At 40.9% G+C, this 16,987-nt stretch overlaps 1 protein-coding gene across 1 annotated transcript in view; it reads right to left on the bottom strand.

Moving 5' to 3' along the window:
* The window catches only part of BMPER (BMP binding endothelial regulator), a 256,801-nt gene that overhangs the window by 65,163 nt on the left and 174,651 nt on the right, over nt 1–16,987 (bottom strand). The window contains exons 13-14 of the mRNA XM_011950135.1: nt 10,067–10,396; nt 3,135–3,471 (exon numbers count right to left, since the gene is read on the bottom strand). Of these exons, the coding sequence (XP_011805525.1) occupies nt 3,135–3,471; nt 10,067–10,396 (667 nt within the window). The remainder of the gene's footprint in view (nt 1–3,134; nt 3,472–10,066; nt 10,397–16,987) is intronic.

Here is a 16,987-nt window from a genome sequence, read left to right as displayed (position 1 = left end):
CCAATGCAATTTATATATATGAACATCCATGATATCAAGGCAAGTCTTGTCAGTCCTGTAAGGACTCAAAAAATGTATCACAGTCACAGATCTGACTATACTTTTGGGTTCATTTTAGAAATTCCACCAATGATATCAAATGTACAGGCAAAAGTTTACATGTGTGGGATGTCATACGATTGCTGATTTTACCTTACTTTTTCAACATTATTTACAAGTACAATGAACACATGACATTCTCATGAGACAAAAAACAATAGTTTTTAAACAATTGCCATGCAATTGTCACTTACACTACCCGGAGGAAGTGTCACAAAAGAGAAACAGTTCATTTTGAGATTGCTCCACAGATTCATCAGTGGGAATTTATCTAATCAGTCCTCCATGATGACATCAGGAGAAGATGTGGACAACCAGAAAGGTAAATGGCCAATCCAGGGGTGAGTTTCTCCACAGAAAGGAAGGGACACATGACAGCAGCACACTCTGTGCCAGGACTACTGTGTGCCAGTGCTGCACCGCCCACTGGCCTCAGTCCTCAGAGGAGCAATCCTGCCAGGTAGTTACTGTGTATCAGTTCTTTCAGTAAAGGATCTTGAACTCAGCTAGCCACCAGGGCACACTGCTAACAGTGGCAGAGCTGGACTGGAGTCTAGCTTGCTGTCCCCTACCCCACGGCGCATTCTCAGTCCATCGTTCCATAAAGTCTCCTACAAACCCTGAGGTTAGGTCCTTTCTGGAGCTCCACTGAGAAGACAGTATCTTTCCATGTTGCACCTTGTTCATTTTCTTCTCCTGCCACATATATGCTTGGAAATAAGGGGGAGAAACAGGATCTGGCCAGCACTGGCCACTCTACCTTTAAGATTCATGAAGGTGCATCCTCCTGTTGGACTGTGAGATTACCAGCAGAGGGCAGGGCAGGCAGAATTGCCCAGCTCTCCTTCCGGAGCTCCTCTGCCCTTTCCAGGAAGAAGTGGCCCACTGTGGAAGGGCACTTTACCATGACACCATGACACTGATCAGGAGAGCACAAGCCCACTTCCCACCACATCCTGGCCTCTAAATCTCCATGCACAAGGATCCCAAGAACATTCTTATGAGCTACCCAACTCAGGGCATCAAGCCCTTTTCACAGATAAGCATCCTCCATCGTAGCTGCTGTAGAATCATTAAGGGCAGAAGGGGAGCATTTGCCTGGCCACCTAAGAAATCCAGTGCTCTTTATTCATAAATGTCCAAGTCATCATTCATAACTTCTGTTGAAGCACTCATCATATTTCTGTTGCAGTCCAGAAATCATAACACTAAATACACTAAATAAATTACCAAAGGCAAAATATATAGACATTCAAAAAAGGAACTAATCTCTGCAGACCTGCTCTCCAATTTTTGTTTTCAATACATTCCTTTGAAATGGGATAAAAATCAAAGGTGTAGGCTGCTGGGCCCTGGGAGAAGCACAGCCTTTCCATTCTATTTTAAGCAGAGAAGGGTCCAACCCAAATTTGCAAACAGGATAGAGGAGCTTCCAAAAGAGACCTTATTCTTCTTCATTACTTAATTAATCATGGAAGAAATGATGGCAACAATTATAGAGCACTGATTATGTGCAGGCATTGTGCTAAGCACATACATTCATGTTCATAACCTTATTGAGTCTGGATGGCGACTCTTCAAGGTAGGTTCTTTTATTATCCCCACTTCATAGATAAGTAAGCTGAGGTTTAGAGAGCTTAGGTCATTGTTTTAGGTTGCATAGCTGGGCTGGATTTTGAGCCCTGGGGCACTATGAAGTTCTTAATTGCTATATTCTACTGCTTTCCATCAGACCTTCGAGTGAAGGTTTTTAGATTCCAAATAAAGCCAGATTTGTCTATCTAGCTGCTTAACTCACTGCAAAGTCTCACGTTAAGATCCCTCAGTTTCACTAGACAAGACGTCAGTCTAGGGGTGGTGCACAGAGGAGAAAGAAGGGAACCAAGAGAATTCAAATTGTAACTGGAAAATGGCTTGAAGGAGCTAAACCCATGACTTGGAGCCAAATGGTTTGGCACATGCAGCCATGTTTGGGGATTTGTGATGACAGGGACAGTCTTTTTTCCACCCCACTTCAAGCCGCCTTCATAGAGCTTTATCTTTTATGTCCAAAGATCAAATTTAAAAAATCATATTTAATGAGAACTAGGGGAAATAAACTGGTGGCAATTAAAGAGTAAAAATAACGTCTCTGTGGCTTCAGACCACAGGAGTTTTCTAATTTTAAGAGGCACAGGCAAATCACTTAAGGCCTTTTGGACTGTGTTCATCTCGTGTTTCCTCCTGCACTCACAGTGGTTAAAGTTATAGGCAGCCATAGCTCTTGAACTCATGGAATCGTGTAGTAAATGGAAGTATATCCAGGCCAAACTCATCAGCTCAAAAACGCAACCTTGCAGTGCGGAAGTCAAATCCAAGTCTCCTTTGTAACCAGTTGCTTTGTGTGGTAGGGGGTTAAACAGAGTTAGAAAAGGTCATCGAGTCCTGATTCTTAATAAGACTCCTCCCTCCCTCCCATCCTCAAGCCCTGTTTCTACTGTCATCTGACTCTGGACATGAAGTCCCACAGATGGCCAAGATCCAAAGAATTCTCATTTTGCTTCCTTATTTTCCACGTGCACATTTGATTTGGGCTAGACCATAAGGCAGACCTAAACTGTTCCTCAGGTAGAATAACCAGACTCATTCAAACACCCAAAGGCAGCCAAGTGACTTGAGATTCCATTTAGGGGAACCAGCTCTGTCCTGTACCACTGTGGTTTAGGCCAGAATTTGGGAAGCCCTCCTCAATCTCAGAGTTAAGCTAACACCTTGAAAAACCCTCCAGTGTAGCCAGCTTTCCAGTGAACCTGCAGACCTATAAAAGCATGGAATTGCCTGGAGGACATTGCTCTGAAATACTTCTTGGAATTTCCCAGTTTGGGACATGGAATGGGGCTGACTCAAGATGAGGTCAGCTGCTGAACAGCAAAAAGATGTCTACCCTGGGTTTTGAGCTTTGCCCTGCACAGCAAGAGATTTCATACACCATGTTCCATGGTCAAGACTATTATTGGTCTGCAACCCAAACCCATCCCCCAGAACACTGTACTTACCGGTAGAAAGTGGCGTAGTCCACAGTCGAATGGCAGGTCTGAAACTCCCAGGATTTGAGCTTCTGGCATTCTCGATGGGCCCGGAGTTTTACCTTGACTGTCCCTTGACACAGTTCAGGTACTGGCTTTCTCTGAGGTCTGTTGCAGAACTCATTGGACTCCACCCTCCAAGACTCAGCAAAGTCATCCACATCAAACTTGAAGTTTCCATCTCCACCAATTAAGTCATCACGTTTATGTCCATTGTAGTTGCCACAAAGACCACAGAGCTTGCCCTTGAGATGCGGGGCAGCCATGACTTCTACAAAACTGTCTCCATCCCAAGATATTTCCAAACCTAGAGGAGGAGGAGAGGAAAAGGAAATCAACCACTCATTAAGGCACTAATAATTCCCAAATGTATACATCCTTACACAGAACATATGATTGACTGTCTTCCAACAAGGAGCACCAACGCTTGGTCCAAATTCTTGGTTACCTCTTAATCTCACTATAGTGAGTAATGTGTGAAATTATAGGAGTCATATGCTGGTTGGAGCTTAGAATTTCTAAACCGTATAAAGTTTGTCCTGATGACATCTTATGTAGCCCTGGTTTGACCTATAGATGACTATCCCTTGATCATCCTACTCTAGGGTTTATATTTTTCCCTTTTTCTAAAGTAATCATGTTGACCCAAATCATGCCTTCATTTATCTAACGACTACTACAATGTGCAAATGGAAAAAAAAAAAAAAAAGATCATTTTTAATGCAATTATTTGCAGCCAGAAATTCCACCATGTAATTATTCCCCCAATGCCAAAGGAAAATTTCCAAATCGCCTCCCATAATGAGAATATTAAAGCAATCAATATATAGTTTCTGAATATATCCTCTTCAAAGGCAACACTGGTATAATGAGAACATTTGCTCCCTCATTATTTTACAACCATTCCTGAAGCATGGACACTGTCTGATTAACATTCCTTGGGGTTTGGGGTTGAGTCGCTGTGAAACCCTTCCAACTGCTATCCCTCAGGCTTCCATTCTGGGTTTGCTCAAAAGCTTCAACGTTTCAGATGGTGGTGGAGGCTATTAGGCCATGGGCAAGAGTTCTTCTTGTGCATACATCAGCAGGCCAGTACTGCAGGTTCATCAAGGAAACTCTCTTTACTCCAGAATGTAGAGAACTTAGACCCTTCTTGGTCTGCTAACCTGACTATCTAAAATGCTGAAGAAATTGTCTGAAAGTATGCATATACCTCCAGACATCCTGGCCCAACACTTCCAGGAGCCACACTGAACAGTGACCTTTCTGAATGGTGGAATTTTTATGTCACAGGCAGAATAGCCATGTTATGCTGTCACAGAACATAGATACATCTGACTAGAAGGTCAAGAAGAAATGTTGTGATATCCACTCAGACACTGTACTGTGTGTGAAGACACCACCCATAAGAGAAAGGAGAGGCTCTCATGAAGAGTCTTCTGAGGCTCAACCCAAAACAAATGACAAACTTTTCTAGCCAGAGTTTTTATGTCTCAAATGTGTGTTTTCTTACTGTTCTGGCAACACCCTGGCAGTGCCCGAGTCTCCCCAGTGAATGGGTGAACTCTGTACCAGTGAATGCAAGTGGCCACCTGTGGCATGGACACCAGGAAACATCTAGAGTAGATCAAGGTGTATTTCGGCCCTGGGACTTCTCTTATTCACTCTCTGTCTCCAAAGAATGGCACCCACAGAGGAAGCCTCTTTTTAACAGAATGGTCTCTGTCCACTTATCCCAATGTGTCCACGTGTTTTGTTTGTTTGTTTGTTTGTTTTTTAGACAGTCTCACCCTGTCGCCTAGGCTGGAGTGCAGTGGTGCGATCTCAGCTAACTGCAACCTCCGCTTCCCAGGTTCAAGTAATTCTCCTGCCTCAGCCTCCTGAATAGCTGGGACTACAGGTGCATGCCACCACACCCAGCTAATTTTTTGTATTTTAGAGATGGATTTTCACCGTGTTGCCCAGGCTGGTCTCGAACTCCTGAGCTCAGGCAATCCACCCCCTCAGCTTCCCAAAGTGCTGGGATTACAGGCATGAGCCACTGTGTGTGGCCTTTTTTTTTTTTTTTAATGTCTTTCCTCTTGTGATCCTGACAAAAACATTTTTCATTATGCCTGTTTTGAGCTGCTGGAAAGAGCAAAATGACTTTCCTCCTAAAAGGCTTTGCTTTTGTTCCTGAAAGATCAAGATTAAGCTGATAAGCAAATGTTTAGAAGTTGGAAGATGAGATGGTGATGGGAAAGGAGAAATAGTGGGAGGGAGCGTGGGAGGGAAGAAGAGAGACAGAGAGGATCTGGTCTAGATATGAAATTGGCATAAGGCAGCAACATCAGAGTAATATGTGGAAGATCAGGAAGAAATACCCAGAGGTAAGACTCTTAAGCCAATACACCCGAAGTTTGGATATAGTCCAAGAGGAGAGAAGGCTGACAGATCGCATTCCTATGATTAGGTCACACAACTGCCACAAGAGTTACTTCAAAGAGAGATACTGGTAGAATAACCCTCAGTCTAAAACTGGGTTTCTCAAGAAATAAATGGAAAGACCCATGAGGGAATCACTGTATGGTCAATGGAAGAAATAGAAACATTCTTAGACCAAAGAAAATTTTAGAGATTTCTTCGTTGAAAGAAGAGTCTGAGTTCAGAAAAGAAATTAAATAGACTTAGATAAAGAAAAAAGAAAGAGAGCCACAGGAAAGTCTCTTTGGGGAATAATTTGATAAGAAGAAGCCAGTGATGGGACCAGGTAGGAGAGAAGGGACATACTGCTAGAAATCCACAGGCTGGGCTGACCTCCCATGTGGATCTGTGTAAGAACACCATGTCAACTCTGGCAACCACAACTATCATAGAAAATGAATTCTATTTCTTCATACCTTATCATCTAACACATTATATAGCACATAGTATGTACTCAGTAAATAAATGAATTACCCTGGTAACGTAGATATACTGAATCTGTGAAGCCAAAGACATTCTGAGTTTCATGCTTGTCAAGACACTGAAATAACCATTTTGAAAGAAGACAAGCAAACTATAAGATGATTTGTAATACACTCTGTCAGGTATTAAGAAACTTGACCTCATAAGCCTGTAGCCAGGCAGCTGCCCAGCAAGAGAAATGAAAGGAGAAAATCAATTCCATACAAAGTCTAACTTTCACAGCACAATTCTGAAGATTTTCCATGTTGCAAAATTTTCCAAACTACAAATCTCTTTCCTAGACAGCAGGCAAATACTGTTCTTCTAAGCACCACAAATGGTTGAGAATGTACACACCAGGGATTTCCAACGTCTTTACTACTGACAATGATATACTAAGTTTGAGACTTTGGGCAACTGAGTTCATGGGAATTCAACTCACGGTGAATGACTGTGTTCTTTCTTTGCAGTGGACTGGTGGTCCATACACTTTGAAAGATGCAGATCTGCCGTGTTTCCAGTAAACCCTTCTCAAAACTCATGACATCTCATTCATAAAACACAATCCCCAAAGTAAGGGAATAATTTGTAATTCACTCTCCTGTCTTCCTCTTTCTCCATGTCATTGTTACATTAAGAAGATTTTTCACAGACCAATGCTAGGCTTCTCATTGTGAAGGGATGACTTATTCTACTACAGACGCCTTTGTCTGGCTATATCATTTACATATGTGTTTGCATGGATATTTTTACCCTCTACATGAGCAAAATCCATACAAAGTAGATTACAGTAGTGAAAGACAAAAAAAAAAAAAAAAAAAAAAAAACTAATAAGTTGTAATTGAGGGAATTGCTCTTCCAAATAATATTTTAAATAGGTATCTTATGAGATGAAAACAACATGGAAGGGTTTGAGAGGCTGGGGATAGTCCTTCCTGCAGCTGGGATGAGTTTCTCCATTCTCTGCATGGGAAATTGGGTAGAAATAACTGGCAGAGTCAGAATGCTAAAGCTGAAGCATATGTCTCATCTGGGGATGCGAGCAGCAGCCACATTCCTTCCACTGAAGGAAGAGCCTTCCAATTTCCCCTTCTTACCAGTGAATGCTTTACCAACTTGTTCTTCCCCCTTCAAACGTGTGACCTGGCTCCAGACCACTGGTTGGGTTTTTTGCAGTTTTTGTTTAATATTGTGGATATCGTTGTTTTGTGTTGTTTGTTTTCTGGTTGTTATTGTTGCTTTTGCTGTTGTCCACTGAAAGGAGAGAGAAGGTGCAAAAAGGAAAGAGGAGGTGCAAAATTTGTAGCTATATCATAGTGAGGTTTACAAATTGATAGTTTTTCTATTCAAATTTTACACCAAAGAAAGGGGAAAGGTAGGATGTATTCTCTGGGTTCACCAAGTGTAAAGCTCTACCAAAAATAAAGTAAAAAGCCATGTTCTCCATGTGTTAATGCTTTCAGGTAGATGTGATATAATTCTTTCAGGTAAAGTTGATGAAGTGAACAGATGGTAGAAAGGAAATATCTTTAAATTATTTGCTAAGTGTCAAGAGTTGAGGTGGGAGTGTGTGGTGGAAGTGGGTAATGCTCTCTCAAGCTACTAAGCCTTAGTTCTACCCCGCTTTTTATATTAGTTAAGCAACTACAGCCTAATTCCACCCAAACTGCACAGCCACCTGTGCTACCCTGCCAAATGATCCCCTCGTAAGCACAGAGTACATAAACTGCGGGGTCAAAGAGTCATTCCTCCCATCTCCCATTTTCCAGCTGTAGGCTTGATTTTTTGAAGAAACTTGCTATTTTGGAGAAAGTGCCCTTTGATCACATGAGCTTATACATTTTGTTTTTTAAATCTCTGAAAGAACACTCGAAGCAAATTCTGTGATATTTTAAATAGATAATCAATAGGTGATAAAAAGAAAATATCCCTAAAGAGTAGTTCAAACTGAGATGGAAAGACCAGGGTGGAAAACACTACTGTCTGGAAACAGAATTGTTTCATTCAAAGAATAAGAGAAAAACAAGTTCAATGCCCACGGGAATAGAATTCTTCTCTAGGAAGCAGAGGGCTTGTGTGATTCGTGTGCTACAGGAAATTGTTCAGCTGGGTATTGAGTGCCATGAAAATTACTTGCATCTTGGAAAGAGAGATGGAAAAAAATAAATTGTAAAACTGAGTTCAAGGCACAGAACAGTTAAATTCACTAATCTAATTACGGCATTTATGATCTACTATTATTCTCTTAGCCTCATCCTTTTGCTTATTTTTATAACATGGAATCTTTGTAAAGAGTACATTTATTCCATAAGGTTCTGTCAGCTGTGAATGGAACACTATCGAACCTCTTAGGCTGTTAGTAATCTTCAAGTACTCAAGATTTCTTTGAGAACTAGGCTGTGGTTGACTAATAATTTCCGTATCCGTAGAATCTATTGTGTTCAGTTAGCTTGCAAATTGTCAAGGTGCTTTTAATTAGTGCTGTGTAATAACGGGTCATCTTATGTACACTTTACAGAGAGCCAAAAAACTTTGCCTCCTTGAAAGGAATGACCTGGCGCCTACATTTACAGAGCCCCATGTCTTTTGGATATAAGAGCAGGTGTGTGAATTTTCTGAGCAGGACTAATTCCTCTAAACTTGAATGAGTAGATCTCTCACAACTGTGAAATAAAGAATAGGAATCTTTTCCCCCTTTATAAAATGTTCCAGTATATTAATACTTAACATTCTGTCACTGAAAACATGTTATACTCGAACTAAAAGCTCCCTGGGCTGCTTCTTGGTTTCCTGGCTTTGTCTAGCTAAGCTGGCATTCCATAAGCTCAAATCAACTTATCAAAATACATTTTGGCTTGAACTGAAGTAATTACCAGGGTTCTGAAGGTATGGTAGAAACAGTCTCTATAGCCTCTGAAAAGTGCCTGCTTTGTCAAATGTTTCATTATCTAAAGAAACGGGAACCCAACTGATACTTTCACACTTGTTACATTCTTATCAATGCAAACAGCAAGAAATACACTCATTTTCTTAAAAGTATCATGCTTTTTAAAAAAACAGAGTAGGCCAAAGGAAAGGCAGTGCAATGACCAACTGACAAAAGATACATATTAACCAAAGGTACCATGGAAGGAACCATACGTGATATACAAAATGTGAAAATGAGCTGAATTTATGCTCTGGGGCTGATATTCAAGAACTGAGTTCTGCTTCTAAAATGCCTTTCTTAGGTAGCAAAAAACAGATAAGAGTTTGAGCCTGGTGGAACATTGGCAGTCAAAATTAGTTTGCCCCAAGGGGGAATATATCTGCTCTTGGAGTGGAAAGGCAGAGACCAGTGAGCCTACAGCACCATGGGCTGCTGAGAAAGAAGGGGCCTCGGTGGCACATAATAGCCACGTGGGTTATGGTTATTCCTGCATACCAGAGTTTGCCAAGAACAAGCCCTTCTGCTGTGGACATTTATGTTTCTTTTGAACATCACTGATATTAAGCTGTTTACTTTTGAGGACTCCGCTGCAAAGTCTTGAGCAGACGGTAACACAGAACACTATTTCTCCCAGACGTGAAACTGCACATAGCTGGCTGAGCTGGGAGACACTGACAATTCCAAGCTAGGCATTGATGGCCTAAAAGAGCAACAAAACTCGAGAGAGGGGTTATTTGGAGAGTGCAACTGCTATTTTTAGACAGAGGATGGAAAGGTTCTGGATGTGGGAAGATTGCAAGACTGGTGGGACTGGCATCCAATTGCAAGACTCCATATGGTGCAAATATCTCCAGCTGTTTGTGGCATCTTCAGGATGTGCCTTCCCTGTGAGTGGGGATGAGGCAAGTCCCGCAGTTGCAACCTGGCTCTGCCTTGGGTTTTTCCTCGGAGGAGGAACCACATCTCTTGAGTACTCTAACGGAGCCATGCTGCTGAACGGGTAAGTGAGGCGGAGGCTAGACCAAGAGGGAGGCCACAGACGCCCCACCTGCTTTGGTGGTCACTTTCAAGAGGTAGCCATCCAGGTCGATGTGGAAGTGCGGTGCGCGGCAGGGGAGCGCGATGCGCGAGCCATTCCAGCGCACGGTAAGGTGCTGCTGCAGGCTGACCCTGCTCTCGCCCAGCACCAGCTCCACCGACTTGGTCCACGAGAAGGAGCGCGTCCGGCGGGCGTCGTTCTTCACCAGCACCTGGAAGGGCGAGGCAGGGGAGGAGCAGTCTTTTGTCAAAACGTACTGACACGTCCCCTGAAAGTTAAATGTCCGACCGTCAAAAGTGTTGTAGTGGGGATCTCCAAACACCGTGCAAACGCCGGGCTCTGCGGAGGAGTGAGAGACAAAAGCCGGGTCACAAACCAAGCCAAGGATTTACAGAGAAATCAGGGGCACCTGCTGGGTAAGAGGGGGACTTAGCAGAGATGCACTAAGGGAAATCAAATTTTTTATTAAAAAAAAAAAAAGTCGTCATTTTTAAAGGTTTGTGCCAAACCTCACAGAATACTCAGAATACTTCTGGTTCTTTCACACTTGAAAGTTATTTTAAAACCTCTGAATTTTCGAAGCATGCCTATTTTGTAGCATAGATATGCTTCCATGGTCTTAACGTTAGGGATGAAGAAACTGAACTAAGATAACTAAGAACTGTCTTACTTCACAACCCACACATACAAGAGCAAAGTAAATATATAAACAAATGGCAGCAACATCAGTGACAATACACGAAGACATTAGCATGATTTCCATTTAACTAATTCAAAAATATTAGAAACACGATGTGCTAAATGTTTCTCATGCTCTTAAGGAAAACTGATATTCAACAACCATGTATTTGCGTAGCAAATCAACAGAACTGCCAAACAGATACAAGTTTAATAGTGTCAGGAAACAAATTACTAATAATATTTACGGATAGTCTTTATATGTTTTCCAAAAATTCCTATGTTTTGATCTAAGGACCATGATCTAAAACTGGATGAAAAATAAGTTACAAAATATGATTTAGCACAGTTAAGAAATCCCAATAGAGTCATCATTCTGAAATATCATTAATTCAAATACTTATGAGATCAAAGTGAAGTTTTACACTTTGGGGCAGTCCAAAGATTTTTATAGAAAATTAAATAAATATTTTTTTAAACAAATCTTGGCATTGGTTTGTTCTGCATGTAAATATATTTTATCTGTTTTCAAAAAGGCATGAAGCAACCAGGAAATGAGGAATCCATTTAGAGATATTAGCCCAAATAATAAAAAAACTATAATAAAAAGCACAATTTCCAGTCAACACTAGAATAATAGCCAGATCAAGAATAATAACCAGAATAAAAATACCAGGTCAAGAATATGAGAATGTCATATAAGTAATTTCTCAGAATATCTAAGGGAAGAATTGAGTCAAGACAGAGGAAGGATGTGCCAGCTGATCTGATAGGACCAAAGGGATCCAATGGAAACATTTGCTTTTAATTTCTAAAGTGTTTGGAGAGTAACGTTGCTTTATGTTATGATATATTATGTCATTTTATATGTCAACTTCATATGACTCCATACAAAGCACATACATTTGGAACTTAATAAATTAATTTTTTGTTTTAAATTAGTTTTCCTTGTCAATATTTAATAGAGACTATAAAAGGAAAAGTTTTGGCATTTATGAGAATTTCAATGAACAAATATTTTAAAGAATATATAAAAGGCACTCCTCGGGGTGGAGGGTGGAAGAAGTAGGTGGAAGAGACACACTTTGAAAGCTCAGCAGTAATACTAGAATTTACCCTCCCTTTCTGCTCCTTTCTTATTCCTTTCTTGGTCGCTTTTCCTTCTGACTCCTATTTTACATGGTGTGTTGCTTCACATTTTACCCTCTCCCCACTTTCCTAATTCTGTACCTTCTCAACTAGTTCCCAGCTATTTAACCTCTTCAGAGTGCATTTATCAGTCCTTTCTCCATGTGATTACTTCCAAAGTCATCCTATCCCACATTTCCCCCCGACATTCTCTCTCCCTGCCCATGAAATGGAATCTCTCCCTGGCCATGAAGATGTCGCTTTTCGGTTGAGGGAGAACAAGGCAGTTCTTTGGGACCCTAAGTGGCATCAGGAGAATGACAATTCGGAAGTAATACCAACATATGCCACAAAAGGACTATATAGTAACCTGATGCCCAGATGCACCCAGTCGAAGAGAAGGACTTTTCCAGGTCCTTAACTCCACCTTCTCAGCAAGAGTGCCCAGACAAACCAACGTTTTTGAGCTTTTGAGCATGCTACAGACGGACCTCAGCTTGGAAAGGCCAAGGTACCTCCTAAGGTTTTGAAATTACACTCCTGAGGAAGTCCTCTCTCAGTGGGGAGCAGGCACAGGGAATGCCCACACCTGCTGCCCACACTCTCCTGTGGCAATCTTCTTGTACCAGGGACAATAATTACATTAAAATTATCATTAACCAAAGCACTAATAGCTAACAGTTGCAGAAAGCTCATCACATAACCTAAAACTCTTCTACATGTCTGCTGATCATGGATGCATCACCAGAAAATTGGTATTTAGATTGTTTCCCAAAATTAAACAAACAGCTAAGCACTTCACAGTACAATTCATAAAATGAACTATGATCTAGTCACTGAAAAAGTTTGTGAATAATCTTCATGACTGAGGAAATGCTTATGACATGCTAAATGAAAAATCAAAAATAAAATTCTATGTATAGGATAATCTTAACTATGTTAAAATAAATATGCACAACCCCCGCCAAAACATACACACCCCAAAATTGAAAACAGTGGTTATTCCTTGGTGGAAGAACCATAAGTGACACTGTTTTCTTTCTTATGGTTTTCTGTTTTTGATTTGTTGTTATTTTTTGTTTTGTTTTTAAGAGTCAAACTGTGGGTACTTGTAGATAAGGCCAATTACATGACAAAGCAAGTCTTCATAGAAGCAACAGAAGATCTACTGCCTCAAGTGACCCTGGGAAAGCCTGAGCTTGCTCATAGCTGGGCGGGAAGCAATGAAGAATGTCCAGGGAGACTCTGGGCAAGGGAAATCATGTGTGAACAGGGCTGTCAGGAAAGATATTTTTCAAGAGGCCCTAACTTATGGAAGGGAAGGGTTCGGAAATCAGGATGATTTTTCTGTGTGACAGCAATATCGAAGAGGCCAACAAAATATCATGACTGTGAAGATGCCTGAAAATTATGTGTTGCATTTGGGGACATTTGTATCATGAGCTAAAATAATTTTGAAACCTTGGCCCTTTTTCCTGGCACCTCCAGGTCCCTATGCCAGATCCTGCAGGCGCAGTGAACACGTGCACCAGAGACTGTCTGCAAGTGAGAATTCTCAGTGTTACAAGAATCTGCCTGGCTGCAAAAGGAAAAGGCTTGAGAACACTTAGGGGACAGAAATGAACACAGCATCCTCATATAATTTTTTTCCAGTGGACCCAGTGAAATTAGCTTCAGTCCAACACGTCCAGATGTCCAGTCACACTCTTTTGGAAAGCTTGGCGTGATAGGCAGAGGGAGGGAGGCTACAGAAACAGACCATCCTGAAACTAACCTTGTTTGAATATGCATAAGTCAGAGGATGGAGAGAAAGATACCAGTGTATCACTGGTGGCACATTTTTCCATAGTCCTGTAGGTCAAATCATTAGATCTCATTTTTGTTTTGAGTTATTTTCAACATATGGATACAAATGCACAGGTAAAGGGGGGAAAAAAGATCAGAAGTGTACAAAACCAGACAATAAGAGTGTGTGTTTTTTCTCTAAGGTAATAGAATTATGTGTGGCATTTCTTTTCCTCTTTCTTGTTTACGTGTATTTGCATTATTATTTATACTTACATTTCATTGTTTGCAATGACTATGTATACTTTTAGAAAAAGAATATTTGCTTTAAAAGTTTTAAAAATGCTGGATTAAAGACATACCACTTTGATGTTCCATACCTTAATAATATCACTATGAGAAATAAGAGAGTCATACTGCCTCTGAAATTATACTGCCAACACTTTTCTCCTAACCACATCAGGTACATTTATTTATGTCATGGATATATTTATTCTAATGAAATGCCTTTCTTCTGAGAGCAGTGATTATTTTCAAAACATCTGTCAAAGAAAATTAAGGGAAAATTATACAATCACATGTTATAAAAAAAAAAATAAGAGAAACTGAGTAAACTCTAACCCCACTCCCCTCCAAACACAACAAAACAAAAACATAAAAGCATAAGGAAGGGGAAAAAAATATCATTCATGTTTCTGCCACTAAGAAAGAGCCACTGTTTATAATTTTGTGCATGTATTTATTTGAACATAGTTAAGATAATTCTGTACATGAAATTTGATTTTCTATTTTTTACTTCACATGTCATAAGATTTCTCCAGTCTTTAAAATGTTTTTTCACTTTGAAAGCACAGAATGGAACTTCTATCCTCAATCCATTACTTCAGCAAAGAGGAAGGTCTCTCCAGTTCATCTTACTTTGCTACTACATGGATCACTGCATTTCCAAAATTAATGCTCTAACCATGAGGAAGCCTAACAAATAAAAAAACATGGCTTTAAACCTTTTCAGCCCAAACTGCAGGGAAACAGGCCCCATGGGACTCTGAGGTGACTGTGTCATGCAGGGGCTCCAGGAGTCCCAGACAGGTGAGAGTCATGATGATGCTTGGGTGAAGAATCAGGAAAGGCTGTTTGTCTAGGCCCTGCCTGCACAATGACAGTGGCCTCTGACAGAAAGAGGCCATGGTGCGACCCAGAAGGACCCAAACTTCTCCATTCAGGAGCCCCCCGCCTTGCACAGAATGTCACTGATGGCTGTTGGCCCAAAAGGGACCTAAGGGTCAGCACATGCTCCACCACATGGCACCTGGGTGCCTTCCTTGACCTCTTAAATGGGAAAAAATCTAACACGTATAGGTGTGGGGGTGGAAAAGAGAGAAGTAGGTCACTTTCCACCAATCTATAATCCACCAGAAGTTGTAACTGATCTGTACACAAAAAATTGATTTCAAGAAATATTGTGTAGGTACATTGTTAAATGTTATGAATTTGCTTTCACGTATTTTCCATAATTCCATGAGCTCACCAACTTGAAACAAAAGAGCAAACAAAGGAAGCAGTCCCTAACTACAAGATCTCATCTAAAACACATCCAAACCCATAGCCAGGGCTACCGTCCAGGCCTCGATCATGGAGCCCAGTGCTGGCCCCCTTCACCTGGGCCCTGCAGTGGCCCGTGCCTGCCCAGCACTTCCTCACAGTTCACAGCACACGCATCCTTCAGCTCCCGGCCTGATGCCAGCTTCCCAAAGCAACGCCTCTGGTGCCTCAGCCAAAGTTGTCTGTTTCCTCTAAATTCCAAAAGCAAAACTCACCATATAGCCCAGATGTTCTGGGACAGTCTCAATTTCAAATACTCTATCTTGTAGTCACACTATGTTTTTCCTTTTAGGGATCAAAACTAGGGTGTACCAGAGTCATAACCTGCTTATGATAAATCATTTTCTTCCTTAGCGTATTCTTAACTGCTAAGCCAGACCTTAAACTCCCTGTAAGTTTTATGTGTACCCCTCAGTGCCTGGCACACTGCCATGTATACAGAAGGTCTACAGGTAGACACGTGCCTCGTAACGACGTTTTCATCAACAACAAACCACATGAGTGACAGTGGTCCCATAAGATTATAATACTGTATTTTTACTGTAACTTTTCTATGTTTAGATGTATTTAGATACAAAAATACTTGCCATTGTGTTATCATTGCCTACAGTATTTGTACTGTACACGTTTGTAGCCTAGTAGCAATAGGGTGTACCATTTAGCCTAGGGTTTGTGTAAGTGCACTCTCTGATGTTCGAATAATGGCAAAATTGCCTAATGATGCACTTCTCAGAACATATTCCTACCACTAAGCAATATATAATGGTATATATGTAATGCATGGATTCATTTTTTCATTACTCGAAAAATATTACTGCCGTAACACATATCATGTATCAATAAATATCTGTTGAATGAATGTTAGTTAATTAATTTGAGAACATACTTTGGTGAAAAAAAAATTGCCCACACTGAACTTACTAAAATAGTTCAGTGTAATGACACGTACAGCAGGTAACCAAAAGAATTGTGCCTAATCAATTAACTGAATAATTAATTAATGCTTTCAGAATAAAGAGACTATTAGGAAAAAAATTCTGAAAAGTCAGGAACATTATGGGGAAACTATGTCTTGTGCCAAGAAAGCTAGCTGAGAAATTCAAATTCATGGCAGTCCAATTTCTCCACTTGAATAGAGACAACCTACCCTACCAAAAATTATTGTCAAAATCAAAAAGCTAAATCAGAATCAGAACAACATGGGAAAACAACTTATCTCTAATGCCTAATATGATCAAGAGTGGTAGGCAGAATAATGGACTCCCAAACATGTCCATCTCCTAATGCCCAGAACCTGCGACTATGTTATTTACATGGCAAGAGGGAATTAAGTTTGCAAATGGAATCAAGGTTGCTAATCAGCTGACCTCAATATGGGCACTTCTGAAAGGGGTGAATGTATTCACAAGGGCCCTTAGTGAAAGAGGAAGGCAGGTGCATGGGCCTTATAGTGTGAAAGGGACTCAACCTGCTGTTGGCAAGTCTGAAGCTAGAGGAAGGGGTCAGGAGCGAAGGAATGTGAGCAACCTTCAGAAACTGGAAAAGAGAAAAACAAACAAACCAAAAAACGGATTCTCTCCCCTAGGGCATTCAGAAGAAACACAGCCCTGCTGACACCTTGATTTTAGCCCACTGAGACCCTTTTCAGACTTCTGACCTCCAGAACTGTAAAACAATATATTTGTGCTGTGCTAAGCCAATGAGTGGTAATTTGTCAACTGTAGCCATAGGTAACTA

This window comes from Colobus angolensis, unplaced genomic scaffold, assembly GCF_000951035.1.
Source record: "Colobus angolensis palliatus isolate OR3802 unplaced genomic scaffold, Cang.pa_1.0 Scaffold302, whole genome shotgun sequence".
NCBI classification, from domain to species: domain Eukaryota; kingdom Metazoa; phylum Chordata; class Mammalia; order Primates; family Cercopithecidae; genus Colobus; species Colobus angolensis.
The sequence above is the reverse complement of the archived record's forward strand: the minus strand, read 5'-3'. Positions and strand labels throughout refer to the sequence as shown.